We start from the raw sequence: 15,657 nt of genomic DNA on the forward strand, positions 1-15,657 counted from the left end.
GTCTATGGGTGTGTGTGTCTGTGGTGGGGGCGTCAAATGTAAAGTGATTCAAAAGACGTGTTTAATTAAGACTGTTTAGTTAAACATTAGAGGATTACATGGCCATTCAACTTTAACAACCTTCCGTATGTTTCTCATAGGTTTATCAAACTAGAACGTTTTTAAAATCCCAAATCCAGGCTGGGGCACATTAGTGATCAGCTCTGTGCTCTCAGCGGTGGGCCATTGATCACTGGTATTGATGATTCCACCACTGGCGGCTGTGGGAGCTCTTGGGTTCAGCCATCAGTCCTGTGCTGAGGGAACATTTAATGACTCAGAAGATTTAAAATAAAAGTTTACCAGCCAAACCCTGGTACAACTGTCGTTATTGATCCTATACTTTCCATGATGCCCACCAATAACAAGTGGAATGTGACCTCCAGAGCAGAATAAACCATGGTGATGTAGAAAATGAGGATCAAGTACTGAAACACAAAATAAAGGGAGAATTTTTTTTTTCTTTTTCAAATTTATCTTTATTTTCAAAAGTTGTCTACCATCAAGGCTGTTGATAAGGCATTCCAAACAAGTCTTTTAAGTTTTTGGACTTTTGAGACTCTTTTTGATGCTTTTAAAGAATTTTGAGGGAAACAGTTAAGGCACAACATTACGAGGATAAAGAATAAAATCAGCCAGGAAAGAAAGTGGCACCTAAACAAGTTGTTGTTGGTACTGGATATTAAAAAAAGAGTTGTGGGCAAAGCAAAGTACGGAGGAGACAAACCTGCACTGGGATTCTCCTCTGAAAACACAACATCACATCACGTTGACCTCTGGCAGCGTCGCAGCACAAGAGCAGCAACCTTCTTACGAAACGACACATCGTGTCCGAGTCATTTACAAAATCTTAAATCACAAATAATACAATGTGAACATCAAATGGCCCTAAATTTAAAAGTCAGCTGGAAGAAACCCTGTTTTAAAAATAACATTTGATGGGACTAATTGACTTGATGAGTTTAGGGGGTATTATTAACATTATTATAATACTATATTATTATTATTATTATTATTATTATTAGGCCGATACTGCAGAGAAAATCTTACAATAAATGAAGGAATAGTGAAGAATTGAAGGCATCTCTTCAACACATCCAAGAATTTCCTGCAGTAAATGATCCCAAATCTAGAACAAATCGGAAGAATCTGGACATGGCCCGACAGTATCTGCTGGTTTTTCTGCAGTTTGGTCCCAGTTACATCTGTCTCATAACAAATGGGAATATTTTGAACCTGCACTGCGGAATTTAAACACATTTTAATGGTAGTTTATTTATAGAAGGTCATTATTTCCCCCCTACTTTGGCCAATTTCCAACGTTTGCATTTATAAACCTTCAACACTGACGATCATCTAATGAAAACATTCTTCTTCATCTATTTCTGACAACTATGTGAATGCCTTTAGAAACAAAGGCAGACATTTCTGTTCAAGGAAAACAAACATGTCACCAGATGCACCAAATATCAGCATATCAATCATTAGTCACTGACTAAACGTATCTACAAATATGAATAAATTATTCTCTCTGCATACACCCGTAGCAGTCCACACACTCGCAACAGTTTTAAATAGTAATAAAAAAAATGTTAAAATGAAAAACAAGAGGAGTCTCTTCTGAGTTCCAGCAAAGCGACGTCTCGTACATCAAGTCTCAGGTGGTCTGAAGGTGTCAGACATGGCGAGAAACGGAAACACGGGCGCGTCGGACGGACAACGTCCTCGTTACGTTTCAGCTCAGCTCGAATAGTCTCCGATCACGTGATCGTGTCTTTATCTAATAAACCAAAATTGCCAATTTGTCTTAAATACAGGCAAAAGGCTGCGAACGTTCGACGCATCCTGTGATTGCGCCGCTGCCTTTGAAGATAAAAAGATCATCGGGAGCCTTTAAATTAAATTAGAACCTTTGAAAACTACAATAAAGAAATGATCAAAAACAGCATCTATCAGCTGGCGGAGTCACGTCTGAGAGCAACCGCGTCTGTTTTCCAGCTCCTCATCATGTAAGACAGAGGTATGCAGTTCTTCTGACACACGCACACACACACACGCACACACACACACACGCACACACACACAGACAGGAGGGCTTTTCCTCAGGAATATGAGTCCATTCTTCCTGTCGCTGTCTCCAGAGTTTCCCTCTTTTGTTTCACATATTGAAATAAATAAAATACGCAGACGAGACTTCGGCCGCTTGTCTTCACCAGTGCTCCTCCGTCTCCAACCGCTATCTGATCCGTCCGTCCTCCCGTGGCGGCTTGAGTTCGGACTTGGGGTCGGGGCTGGCTGAGCTCCAGGCGGTGAGGCGGCATCGCTGCATGACGGGACAGGCGCTGGGGCCCATGGAGCAGACGTCGGCGGCCGACCAGTGGCCCTCCAGCAGCCCGTGCAGCCAGCGGCGCAGCGGCGCTCCAGTCAGGCCGGCGTTGGCCTCGGCCTCCTCTACTGCGCCCAGGCTCACCGGCAGCCGCAGCACCGGATTCAGGCCGTGGAAACTCTGCTCCATGTAGGAGTTTCTGGCCGGACCTCCGTGCAAGCGCAGGGCGTCCTCTGGACCAGGGAACAGAAAGAGAGGAAGAGGTCCGATCAGGTTCAACATATCTTTGACAGATGACTGAGCCGTTCTAAAGCTACCAGGAACCTCTCACCAGGACCCTCTGAAGGGACTATGGACCTTTTAGTTCCTGCAGGAACTGCCTTCACAACCTCAGCCCAAGCAGCATTCAAACCCAGTTTCAGCGCTATATTCTGCCTGGTGTTTTCCCCTGAGTGTAGTAGCACAGCTCGACTGCCAGGGGTTCAGACCTTCTAATGACCGATGTCCACCTCCGCTGCTCTGCTCAGACGGTAAATCAGCAACAGAAATGAGAAAATCTACGGATACAGCAGCAGCGGAGAAATTCCTGCTCGCCACAATAATCCATCCAGTGCACTTGTGTCAGATTAGTCAGCTCACAAGGAGAAGCCTTCTCAAACTGGAGACTTTGAAGAGAGGACCAAGAAAATCCCCAGATAAGCGAGTGATGGAGTCAAAGATGCAAAAATAAAACAAACAATCAGGTCACACATGACTGACACAAGCCAGTGAAACCTCACAGACTATACTTACACAAGGCTTTAGTTAGACTCATGGATATCCTCTGCACACACACACACACACACACGCACACACGCACACACGCACACACACACACACACACACACACACACACACACTCTGAACCTGCTGTCACAGCTGTCATGCATACATATACAGTATTTATAGCATCAGTATCCAGTCACTCACTCATGCACCCCCGGGGTCACCTCTGTCTGAATTAGCATCTAAGGTTTCAGTTTTGATTTGTTTGTCCTCCCCCAAACGGTGTGTGTGTGCGTGTGTGTGTGCGTGTGTGTGTGTGTGTAATGACATGCTGTTAACACCTCTTAAGCCCCTGCAACATTGTTTCAACAGGTGTTTCCACAGTTTGTGGACGATACTTAAAATACTTGGCCCAACTAAAATAAACAGAAAGGTTCATGACATAACTGTGGGAGGAGCAACCATCTTTAATTCCCTCTCATTCTCTTTAGTTCTCTCACCTTGCTGTAAAGGCTGCTGCCGGTGGAGTTCTACTGGCGCCACCACAAAGCTGGTCTGGCCCAGTGGGTTCCAGTGGTGCAGCACCCTCAACGTCCACACGCCAGGTCTGAGCGGCAGCGTGAGCGGAGGACGGTAATGCGTGACCTCAGTGGACGTGTCCACCAAGATGTCGTAGGTGGCGGCGATGACGTTGGTGGGGTCGATCCACACGATGGTGGCCGTCAGGTTGCTCTGGCTTCGGCTCCACCGCTGAACGGCCACCGGCTCGTCCTCTGGCCCCACCAGGCCTCCCCAGTTCCTGAAGATACGTTCTTTTGGATCCCAGTCTGTCCCAACCTGAGGGACGAAAGGCCTGTTAGACAATTGGACTATTACTTTGGAGGTTGATGGCTTCAAGAGCGTGTGTACACATCACAGGACACTCTATTGTGCAGTGTCTGTGTGTGTGTGTGTGTGTGTGTGTGTGAGACCTGGATGTGCTGCAGTCTGTTGTTGGGGTGGGGGGGTTTGGCCAGGGTGAAGTGGTCTCTGGGCGTCACCCAGGTCTCCAGGCTCTCTGGCTGAGTGGAGGCGTGATTCGTGGCCGCATGGCGCACCAGGTAACCCTGGAACTGGTCCGACAGGAAGTAGAGGTGGACCGAGCCTGGGTGGCCCAGAGCCGTGTACCTGAGAAACACACGTCTGCATTCTCATTCATAACAAACCATTTTAAACACCTTCACCTGCTGCCTAAATCTGTTCTGTTAAACAAATGTGAAGAAATACAATCAGATCAGTTTCAAGCTGCAACAGATCTACTCATCTGGTCCTCGCAGCTTCTGTGATCATCACCAGACAATGAAAGCGTCTAAAAAGGCGCCCTGACCTTCCCATAAACCTTCCCAGCAGCAGGCGTTAGTATTTAAGGCCTCGCTTGGCTGTGGCCGTGTTGTGGTTCTGTGGTCAAACAGCATCAGTGTAAACCAGCAGCGGTGGGAAAGGTGGGAATCAGAATGTAGGCGATCCGATTCACGTCTGTGCTGACTGAAAGGAAACTTCTTTACACACGTCCAGGGTCTCGAACCCGGCTGAGTCGCAGGTTAGGTGGAAACAGACGAGTCTTGTTGCAGCTTCCTGCGTGTTTCCTGCACACTCGCCCTTACAGGGCCGCCCCTCCCTCTCAATCCACCCAGTCACACCGAACTCCAGCAACAAGTGGCTCCTTGTATCTGCTGCTGGTCTCCACCTCAATCTCTCCTCTGTCCCTCAGACACACACACGCACGCACGCACACACGTACACACACACGTACAGATGGAAAAAACCAGCTTGTGTCGACTCTGTAGGCCAACTGTACCCCAGGACAAGTGATCCAGTTATCTTTAATATTTAATTTGGACTCGCCAGCACCATGGGAGGGGACGTTACTGGAAAGACACATTTCAACGGCCAGACTCCCCCACCCCACCCCCCCAGCAGCGGTTATGCAGCATCCTTCCCACCAAAGAGCACAAGGTCTGAATTTACTGAGCCAAATTCCAGCGGTCATTAAGCACATTTATGCCTCTAAGTTACCGTTATTTCGTCTTTAAATGTCCAAAAGTTGTGAGCTGTCTTTCTACATGTCCATTTTGCCATCAGTGTAATAACACTGATCTAAAGGGCAGAGCTAAAGGCTGCTAAAGAGGGCGTAGCATTAAAACTAGCGCTCATCTGTGCTTGACTGAACTTGTGTCGGTCGTACCTGCAGCTGCTGTCGCTCGGGTTGCCCTGCAGGGAGCCGGCGGCGCGGGTCAGGCCCATACGGGCAAAGGCGCTGTAGTGGCTGGCGGCTGAATCTGAGAGGCTGGCGAGGCCGTCCGTCTGCTGCTCGTAGATATTTTCCCAGTAGGCCTGAAGGCTGGGGGTGCCCGAGGGGTACGCACCAAACAGGTAAGAGTCCAGCTGGTTGATGATCTCCTGACTGACGCTGGCCTCGAACTTCCTGGCGAAGAAGGTGGGTCTGGACGCTTGCTGCATGTGTGAAAAGAAACAGGGCGCCCAGACGGGACGATGAGAGCGAGACACAACAGGAGGACGGTGGAAACCAGGAAAATATCCTCCGTTATCGGCCTCCGTGTTCTACTGCACCTCCACGCAATGCAAGGCCCTGCAGCGTTCGCTCTGATGTTCTTCTGTACTTTTCATGGGGGATGAAAGGGCACATTAATGACGGTCATTATTACAGATGACAGGCTGACTCGACCCCGTCTGAGCCTTTTGACCACTCAGCCTTTCCGCTGCAGCAGCAGCCGGGGCAGGAATGACTTTGCCCTCTCACACCTTGTCATTAACTTTGGGACGCAGGAAAGACGAGGTGGACAAATGGCCAGCGAGGTCTGCCGGACGCCATGAAACACGCAAAAACCACCGCGGCAAATGACTTTCTCACATGTTCGCACAGCCATATTTATCAGAGAGCAGGCTGGGAGATTTTAAGAAGCCTAAATCTACACGCGCACGCCTCAGCACGGGAAGTTAAGGAAAACACGTCGAATGGGACAAGCTGGCACAAGAACCATAAAAAGATGCTAAAAGAGCACGTGTCAAAGCTGCGTGCATTCATCATCTCGCTGGCCCGTCCACACTAAAGGAGGAGGAAGGGCGCAGCTCGTGAAGTCATCGGGAGGGTGTGACCGCACCACAGCAGCAGCGAAGAGCCGGGAAACCCCAAACTACTGAAAACCACGAGGAGCGCCCCGGGCCGCAGCCGGAGACGCTGAGCAGTGTGTTCAAGCTAGATTTGATTCCCAACTGTGTCCTCACACAAGACAAGAGTGAAAATCCACAAGTTTCGGGCTCAGGAAGGATTTTGGGGGCCTTCTGGGAACACGAGACGAATATTCAGAGACGTGGATCCGATACGAACGAGCACTTAGACCTTAAAACAATCCCCGCGCCTACAGCTCCAGCCCATTTTAGCCAAACACACTTGTCAAACTGCAGCAAGTGGTGATTTTCTGACATCTCAGCCTTGAAAGAAGACCAAAGACTGCATACTTGCCAAGAGCCCTTGAAATTGATATTTGTATGTGTATCAGCTGTAGCCTACTGTACGTGTGTGTTCCTCTCCCTTTCATTGAAGAACATCAAATCTCTCTGGTTGTCAGACCCCTGTATTACCATAATGACAACCTAGAAAAACTCACGAGCACAAGAAAGCTCCAAAAATACCAAGTGCCTCCGCTCCACAGCTGCCTCCAGAATCAGCTCTTCTTACACAAACCATCGGCCGCTGGACCACAGATGCAGTCCTCGGGTCGGCCGTAACACCGAGCCCAGGGAGGTGGTTGTTGTAAGTTGTAAGTCATCATTCGTGAAAGTTATTCCGGTCTGCAGCCGCCGAGGGCCTGAGAAGAGACCTACGAGCAGGACTCCCTGTGTTCTCCTGCACAGCCACGTTATTATGGTTGATAAAAAAAGATCACACAGAGAAACAGTTGACAGTGAAGTTTAAAAAACACCCTCAGAAGCCACGAGGACTCATCTTAGTTCCCCCAAGACTGGCTCTGTTGGATCACTTCATTGCACGTAAAAATGGCTGTTTTTGCATTTAGAATTGAAAATGCTGAGGTGAACTTCCCAAGGAACTCAATCCCACCTTATTGCTGATGCATATTGTTGAAACAGGAACGAAATAAAGGATCGGGAAAGAAAAAGTTATTCAAGTCGCACCTGGAAACGCGGCAGATCCGAGGGCTTGAAATCATTGGGCGAGCAGCCGCACCAGTCCACGATGTGCTTGTACTGGCATTTACATCCCAGTTTGCGATTCCAGTTGGTGAGCCTCAGGTTGTTGTCCACCATGGTCTGACAGTGGGCGCTGTTCTCCAACACCGTGTGGAAAAACGACTGTTGCGAAGAGCAATTCGATATGATTGAAAGGGGGCTCTGTGCCGGGGCGCGGCCAGGTTGAAGAAACGGCGCGGGCGTGTTACCTCAGCAGGCAGCAGCGTGTAGGCGTAGAAGCGCTTCATGCTGCTGACCAGCTCGTCCTGGGAGTTCACCACGTAGTCCACAAAAGGCCGGCTCACCAGGAACCAGTCAGAGCCTCCGTCCACTGCGATGCCCTCTGGGATCTTGCGGTCCCCGAGGCGCCACATGTGCGTGTCACACTCAAAGAAGAGACGGTCCAGACCCTGCTTACGGATGAAGCTGAGGGGGCAACAAGAGTCAGACCCTGAAGACCCTTCATGTACCTTCACATACTCCAGACTGGACGAGGGACTCCCTCCCATACTAAAGTTCCCCACCTTTAACATCTGAGAGAGGAAGCAGAAGTAGAAGAGGCGTGGACTCACCGTGTGTTGTCTCGGCCATGAGACTTGATGAAGTTCATGTTTCGGTACTTGGACAGAAAGGCCACCAGCTGGTCGTTGGTCCTGGAGGGAGAAAGCTGGCAGTTTTCAGCTCAGAGGTCTTGATGACTGTAAATTCCTGCTAAACTGCTGATTTACAGCCTCGTTGAACACGCAGCTGCTGTGGTGGAGCGGCCTCCACGTCTACGGCCTCCCTGAACTAACCCAAATGCTTCATTTACTGAAATATTCTCCTCAACTCCTCTACAAACATCAGTGTCATCAAAAGCTAAAAGTCCTGGAAAACACATAAAGCAGAGCTGCTAATCCGGGCAGATAAATCTTGAGGGTTTTTGTCCAGTTAATGGCTCGACTCTAAGCAGGATGCTGTCAAATATCCAAACGATGCTCCCCTTCCTTTTAAACAGGCCTTCCATTTAAGGTAATCGAAGAGATCCCTTTAAGTGTGCGGTGCAGCTGGAGGACAACATTCAGCAGCTGTGCACCGGTTTGTGGGATGCGTGCGCGCAGCATGAGCCTGCACGGCTCCCATTTATCCCTCGGCTGCCCACCGTTTCAACAGGCAAAAGCAGAAGCTCGCAGCATCGTGCAGGACGTGGGAGGCGCAGACGGCGACGCCTGTGAACCGAGATGCAAATAAGTGAAGGTGACGCAGAACACGGAGCTAAATGAGGAGATTCAGCAGGACGGTGTCTCAAAAAGTCATTTCAAAGAGTCTCATTAGAATCAAAAGCTTTCCCAAAATGCCTCTCTCTCTCTCTCCCACACACACACACACACACACACACACACACACACACACACACACACACAGCCCTCTCCACTGACTAGCGCCCCATGTGCTGTGGTGACATCGCAGCTATTGACGGCTGTGGAGCGGATTTTAGCCTGGAGGCTTCACACAGTCGCGTTGCCAAGAGAGGAAAACTGCTGCGTCCTTATTCCAGGATGGAATAAACATGACGGCTGGACCTCAGAAACACTGCAAAATCATTGGGTTGTGGCTGAAAATCAGTCGAACTAAAGCGTGCCGAGAGGTTTCCGAAATACGCGACCTAATATACGACCTGCTTCCTGTATTCACTGCTGTAGCCACCGCCTGTTCACCAAACACCGTCTCCAACAGAGCTCCAACAACCACACGGATCCCCTCAAATCCCAGAGCAGCATTTCAGCTCTGTTTTAACGCGATAGACTCCCGATCCATCCACGGTCCCCGCGTGCGAGGTCTGCAGGCCATGAAACCGGATCCATAAGACCTTAAACAAACGAGGCCCGCGAGACCTGCAGCCGCGCTCATTAGCTGGAACGGTGCTTTAACACATCAATGTGCTTTGACTCTGGCAGAAAACCGATGCGATGGCTGACTCTTACTGGGGTTTAAAAGAGCAAACAATAGAAGGATTTTCAAACAGGCAGCTTCAGCCTGACCATCCTGCAGGATGGCTAAAAATAGATAAACCCCATAGAGGAATAATTCCTAGAAGTTAATCCACAGAGAGGCCTCCGATTTTTTACAATGGCTCCTGATATGCTGCCCCCCCCGCCCAATCCTCCCACCCCAGCCGCTCACCTGATGGGATAGTCTGCAGCGCTGAGGTTTATGAAGAAGTCCCACGACCAGTCAGCCATTTTGAGAAGATCCTCCATGCTTTGTAGGTACATATTCAGAAGGCTGGCTCCACCCCAGATTGTGGACATCCGCCAGGGAGTCACCCGCACGTTGGGGTACTGGGTGGCCAGAGAGAGGACCTCTCTGTGGAGGTAACTGGACCTCTGAGAAGCAAAAGGAACCATTTTGAGTTGAAGAAGCAGCCAGATTTTTGGGAGTAGTGAAACCTCTTGGTGGCCTGACCTGGTCCACGTGGATGTAGTAGTAGTGCGAGGTGTGGTAGATGGCCTTAAAGAGCCTCTGGAACTGACGGGAGGCCCGACCGTGCACAACCAGAACGAAGGCGATGCGCACGGGCGTCGGGTGCGAGGCGTCTCCGGGGTTCTCGTCCCACTGCACATTCACGTTAGCTTTACCTGGATGTGGGAGAAAAACATGTCAACTCAAACAACACATCCACGAACGACCCATTCACCGTTGCAGCGGAATCGGATCCACTCTGGAGCAACTTCACTCGCTGAAACTCCTGCACTGCATGCTGGGAGCTCCTCTTTACTCTCATCTTTCCTCAGAACGTTCCGGTGGAGCTAAATCTGCCCCCCTTCCCCGTATATAAAAACCCTCCGACAGCCTAAAGCTCCTCTCTAAAGATGGCACGGGTTGAGGCCTGCTCGTCATAATTAGTGACCTTCCAAGGCTGCGTTGGAGGACAGATGACTGTAATCAGCACCGCCGTGCAGACGTAGGCGTGACGCCGTGTCCAGCCCGGGTCACGCGTTCGTGCCTGGGTCGGCGCAGAAGCGCGACACATCAGCCAAACTCGGGTGGAATCGGGCCAGCGTCCCAGCTTCTGCGTGTCATTTTAATGGCTAGTTCATCATCGGGGGCAACCTATAATCAGAAAAATTAAACCTCAAATGGCCCAGTACGACTACAAGCAGGTCATTAGTCATCCACTCCAGAAATACGACTACACACCGCTTCTTTAATTAGGGTGTAATTAGGCCGGTGGGCATCATCCCCCTGGTGAGCAGCCTCAGTGTGACCGTTCATGTTTTACATCCCTGAAATAGATCCGGGGGAGGGGAGGGGGGGTGGATCCTTCTTGGTGGTTGGACCGGGCTAAAATTGGTTCCCGAAGAGTAAATTTTAGATAGAACATTTTTTGGGCCGACCGCTTCAAAGCGGCCGCCTTGCTTTTCTTTCACTTTCGGCCCTTCGGCCTCTCGCCCTGTCATTTGTGGGCCGCGCCGCCATGATCTGTGTTGGCTTCTGTATCTCACGACCAGGGAATGTGAACCGAGTCATTTGACCTTTGCCTTCGCAGGAGGAGAAGTTCTGCCCCAGTAAAGGGCAGAACTAATGCTAACGCTAACGCTAACGGCCGGCGCCCAGGACTCACCTTCCATGGGGCAGTAGCGGGGCACTTTCTCCGGCATCAGCGCTCTCTCTTTGTGTTTGCAGTAGACCTGGGCGATCTGCTGCCGACACCCGCGGCTCTTGGCCCTGGACAGGGCAGAAATAGCCTCCTTCCCGCTGATCTCGCATTGCGGCTGCTCCTTCCTCAGCTCGGAACCGGTCGGCAACTCAACGGCCATTTTTTCCACCTGCTGGGACGGCGGATCCTGATTGGATCCCTGCAGAGCCGCAGAGACGGTCGGCACCTGCCGCTGGGGCTTGCTTCCGAAGGTGTGGTTGTGGGCGTGGCCCCTGCCGTGGACGGCAGATTTTCCCAGCATGCTCTGCGCCTTGGCCCTGTCCAGCTTGTGCTTGGCGTGTTTGGAGCGAGCCCCCAGGTTGCTGTTGCTGTCAATGGTGTCGAAATCTTTGGGGACGGAGTTCTCGTTGTTGTTGCTGTCCTGGGGAGGTTTCTCCTTCGGTCGGTGGGAGCGGTAGATGTCCTGCGAAGATAAAAGCCGTGTGAAACGACGGATTGTCTGGAAACCCTCATTTTAAAGGATTGGAAAATGTCAGGAAAACAGCCCCTCGGTTCGACTTCTCATCTGAAACAGGCAGAAAAGCTTCACACCAACATCAGCTTCTCTTTCTAGGAAAAGACGAGGACGTAGAAATGAAAACAAGAGAAGAGACCTTTGACCTCTGTCTCCAGCAGCTGTGGCCCTGACCTTGACCTCCACAGCGGGACAGTAATGAATGTGATTATACGACTGTGTGTGTGTGTGTGTGTGTGTGTGTGTGAAATGAGTGTGTTAGAGAGAGAGTGAGAATAATGGAGAGAGAGAGAGAATAACCTTGATGGTTATTTTAATCCCACAGCCTATATCTGTCAGGCATAAAGCATTCTCTCACACACACACACACACACACAAACAAAACCTTTTGGGAAGCAGTAATATCAGCTTTTTCCACTTGCTTCTCTGAGAACCTTTCATTGGCTCATCTGTAATATCACAGGAATGTGTGTGTGTGTCTCTGAGAGAGAGTGTGTGAGCATGGGTGTGTGTGTGACTGTGAGAGAGAGAGAGAGTGGACTCTGGTTAATATTTTGGGTGTAAAACAGATCTTTCTCTCTTGTACAAACACACACACACACACACACACACACACACACACACACACACACCCACACCCACACCCACACCCACACCCACACCCACACCCACACACACACACACACACAGTCATTGCTTTCTTGCTCTCCTCCTCAGCAGGTTCTTATTGGAGTGTTCTCCATGTTCAGGCCTCCTGCTGCTCCATGATAAAGGCGACAGAAGAGAAGAGAGGGCCGTTCCCTCAGGCCCCTGGGCGAGAGACAAAGGAAAAGAGAGGGAGAGAGGTACGGAGCAGGGGAGGGGGTGGAGGAAAGACCTGTTGCTCCGACGTCTGTTGATTACAGACCATGCTCACTAAGGAGGATCCACCTCAGAGTCTCTGCAGATTCCTGCCTCCTATTTTGGACCGAGTTATTTGGGCTCAGCTGCCTCATCATCATCATCATCATCATGAAACCAGACAAAGTGGTCAAAGTTGGGTGTGCTTTAATATCAAATCATAGAGAGGGCTTCACACAGCATCAATGGCCCTGTGTGTGTGTGTGTGTGTGTGTGTGTGTGTGTGTGTGTGTGTGTGTGTGCGTGTGTGTGTGTGTGTGTTTGCTCATACCTGTGGGAACATCCAGCCTGTTTATCTTCTGCCTCACAGTAGAGCACCTTTGAAATGTTCTCACAGGCTACTTCTGTTCACAACAACAGTATAAAACTCCGTAGCTCCAATTTTAAAGTCTCACAGCTACATTTTCAGGACAAAGTTGCTGCTTCACAGACTGTTGAATTTACATCGGCCGTCTGCGTTCACGCAGCACAACTCCAGGGGACATTTTGGGCGTTTGGGGGTTCGAGGTCTTGCTCAAGGACACTTAGATGCAGCCTACGAATGACCTGTCCACACTCCACATGCAGAAACATTTAAGATGCTACATGCAACCAAAGCAACAATAACAGTTCTGTGGCTGCAGCTAAATCTGATGTGAGGTTGCTTTTCAATCCACCCAGAAGCTATAAAATTCAGGATACGATCATCATCTGAAGCCCAAAAGATCTTCAGAAATATGACTCTGCTTTGGTCTTTCCACATCTATAAATGTGTCTGTCGCCTTTTTTCCTTTGAGGAGGAATCAAAGAGGATGAGGAGGATTAAAAAAAACTCCCAAAGAAAAGGAAAAAGAAACAGAAAATATAGAACCGGTGACACTAAAAAACGGGGGGAAAAAGCAGCCAGATGGACAGAAAGTAAAGCTAAATGGAGCATTAAGAGCGACGGGATTCTGCTGTGAATCCCAGTTTTGTTAGCAGGACCTGGACTTGAAGGACACCCCGGGATTAGTGTGGGGATTATGTCTATCTATGCCAGATTTAGGACATATTATGGTTTATACACACATATATATACCCTACTGAACGCTGAGAAGATTCAATCTTATCGCCACAAAACACAGATTCATTCATTTAAGCAGATGAGGGAGAACGACGCTGGCAGATCAGCCAAGAGTCCGAAAAGCTTCCTGAAAGATCAGCCGTCAGCAACGGCCTGTGAGGACTATCACACCTAACCTTTAGGTTAAATGGCTGCACCAGCCGAATAAACCGGACCAATCAGAACACACACTCACAGAGCGGGACGGAAAAAACTGTATTTAGGGATTATTGAAGGGGCTAAACAAGATTAGGAAATAAATCCCATCAGAGAAACCTGATCCAGACCGATCCTCTAATCTAATCTGACCTGGCTGTCAGGATGTGAACCACCACAGATTGGACACACACACTTTCAAAGTGCGTGTGTGTGCGCAAGCACGTGTGCGTGTGTGTGTTTATTTGGACTGTTTGTGCCCAGATCAGCTCACAGATCACACACACACACACATCATGTCAGTGTTACCTGAGGACGCTCATGTTGACCTAACAAGCTAACACTAGTTGCAGCCAGCCTGATGCTAATTTTGTTAGCTGCTCTCCACTTCTCTTCCTGTCCATTCTCCCATTATTAAAAAACAAACAAACTCATTTCTAGACAGGAATTCTGCATAAGGTAAGAAGTGTAATGAATAAACGTGTGCTGAAATATCAGCCCAACATGACACCTGAGCATTTGGATGAAAGACTTTTCTCAAAATGAGCTTATTCTTCCCTGACTGCTCCCTTGACAAAGTCACTGTTGGCTTTTGTTTCTCAACTGTTCTAACAGCAAACATCATTTCAGGGCCACGACACGCTTGCACAAACAGGGGAAGACGACAGAGAACACGCTTAGTGTAACGGTGGGATGTAAAAATCCCTGTTATCAACGTTGCTCTCTCACACACTCCTACGGGAGAACATCTACAGGGTGTTCGCATCTTTAAAACACGTGAGAACACCTGGAAGGCAAAGTCACACCTTTTTGTGTGTTACAGGAGCTGTGGAATGTGCTGCGAGCCCCACCGACACATGCAGGATATTAAAATGTGGGGAAAACACAGGAAATGGGAGTTTTAGCTTGGGCTGTGCAGCCGGGAGGATCATCTACCTGTCAGGTCAGCGAGGGCCCTGAAAACCACCAGCGAGGGCCCTGAAAACCACCAAGAGCAGGTTTAGGAGCCCCCCAGTCTCCCAGTCACTCAAACTACTGCTAAATTTACGTCTACAGTTGAAAAGGCTGCAGATATTTGACAGTAAATGGTCGTTTTAACAAACTCATCCGTGAGAGCTACACCAGGGGCAGCCGCCTCAGCAGCATCTCCTCACGGCGACCATGCTGCTGCCCCCCCCCGGAAAAAACGCTCCTTTGACAGGGTGCACAGGTGTAGAAACGCACAAACGCAGCCATGTTCAGACGTACCGCCTGCAGCTTGTGTGGAGCGGCCGCCCTCCCGTGCAGCGCCGGCGGGTCGCCCTTCTTCAGCAGCCCTCTCCGCGGGGGCTCCCGGACGGCTTTGTTCAGCCCCCCGGCTCGATCCGCTCTCTTCTCCCGGCTTCTGGCTCCTCGGTCCCCGCCGGCAGAATCCAGGCTGCTAAAGTTCCACACGATGAGAGTCTGTACGAGCAGCACGGCCAGGGCAACGACCAACAGGGCGGTCTTGGAGCGGCGGGCCAGCCTGCGGGCGCACGGGTTACCGTTCATCATCATCTTCCTCCTCCTCCTCCTCCTCCTCCCTGCGGCTCACGCTGTGAACCCCGGCCGCTAAACACCGACGGCGGGGAATGATCGCTCTCCTAAACGGTTCGAGAGGGGGAACTGGCAGACGAAGAGGAGGAGGAGGAGGAAGAGGAGGAGGAGGAGGGAATTTGGCATAGGCTTGAAATGAGGAGAGAGATGTGGAGGCTGAGGAGACACCGACGCCCCCTTGTGGACACCGGTGACACAACACTGCTGTCAAAACGCCACTTTTATCATTTAAAACTAATGAGGCTGCTGAGATTGAAACCACAGAAGAAGAAAGAGCAGCGAGACAGGACCGGAAGTCCGGAGAGGACCGGAACATGTGCCCCCACTGAGACAGCAGAGAATATTGAAAATGGTTCCTTGTAAAAGATCAAATATGATAATGAAAAAACACAAATAAGAAACCAGGGAAAAAA

The 15,657-nt window shown here is 49.9% G+C and overlaps 1 protein-coding gene across 1 annotated transcript; it reads right to left on the reverse strand.

The window, feature by feature from the left end:
* Window positions 1-502: 502 nt before the first annotated feature.
* On the reverse strand, window positions 503-15,515 carry LOC101066747 (xylosyltransferase 1-like). Its single transcript, XM_003976931.3, has 11 exons — window positions 14,918-15,515; window positions 10,983-11,481; window positions 9,824-9,996; window positions 9,542-9,744; window positions 7,951-8,031; window positions 7,588-7,804; window positions 7,325-7,501; window positions 5,355-5,623; window positions 4,102-4,297; window positions 3,631-3,967; window positions 503-2,598 (listed from the first exon to the last, which is right to left on the reverse strand). The coding sequence occupies exons 1-11, from the start codon at window positions 15,203-15,205 to the stop codon at window positions 2,276-2,278; spliced, it is 2,763 nt and encodes a 920-aa protein (XP_003976980.3). The 5' UTR covers window positions 15,206-15,515; the 3' UTR covers window positions 503-2,275.
* Between the last annotated feature and the right edge of the window lie 142 nt (window positions 15,516-15,657).

Source organism: Takifugu rubripes, chromosome 5 (genome assembly GCF_901000725.2).
Source record: "Takifugu rubripes chromosome 5, fTakRub1.2, whole genome shotgun sequence".
NCBI classification, from domain to species: domain Eukaryota; kingdom Metazoa; phylum Chordata; class Actinopteri; order Tetraodontiformes; family Tetraodontidae; genus Takifugu; species Takifugu rubripes.

Excerpts from the sequence above, each read along its gene's own strand:
- LOC101066747 (XM_003976931.3), bottom strand. The coding sequence starts at position 15,205 with ATGATGATGAACGGTAACCCGTGCGCCCGCAGGCTGGCCCGCCGCTCC. Across the intron at positions 9,745-9,823 it reads ACTACATCCACGTGGACCAG|AGGTCCAGTTACCTCCACAG; the intron begins GTCAGGCCACCA and ends TTTGCTTCTCAG. Across the intron at positions 3,968-4,101 it reads ACAGACTGCAGCACATCCAG|GTTGGGACAGACTGGGATCC; the intron begins GTCTCACACACA and ends TTCGTCCCTCAG.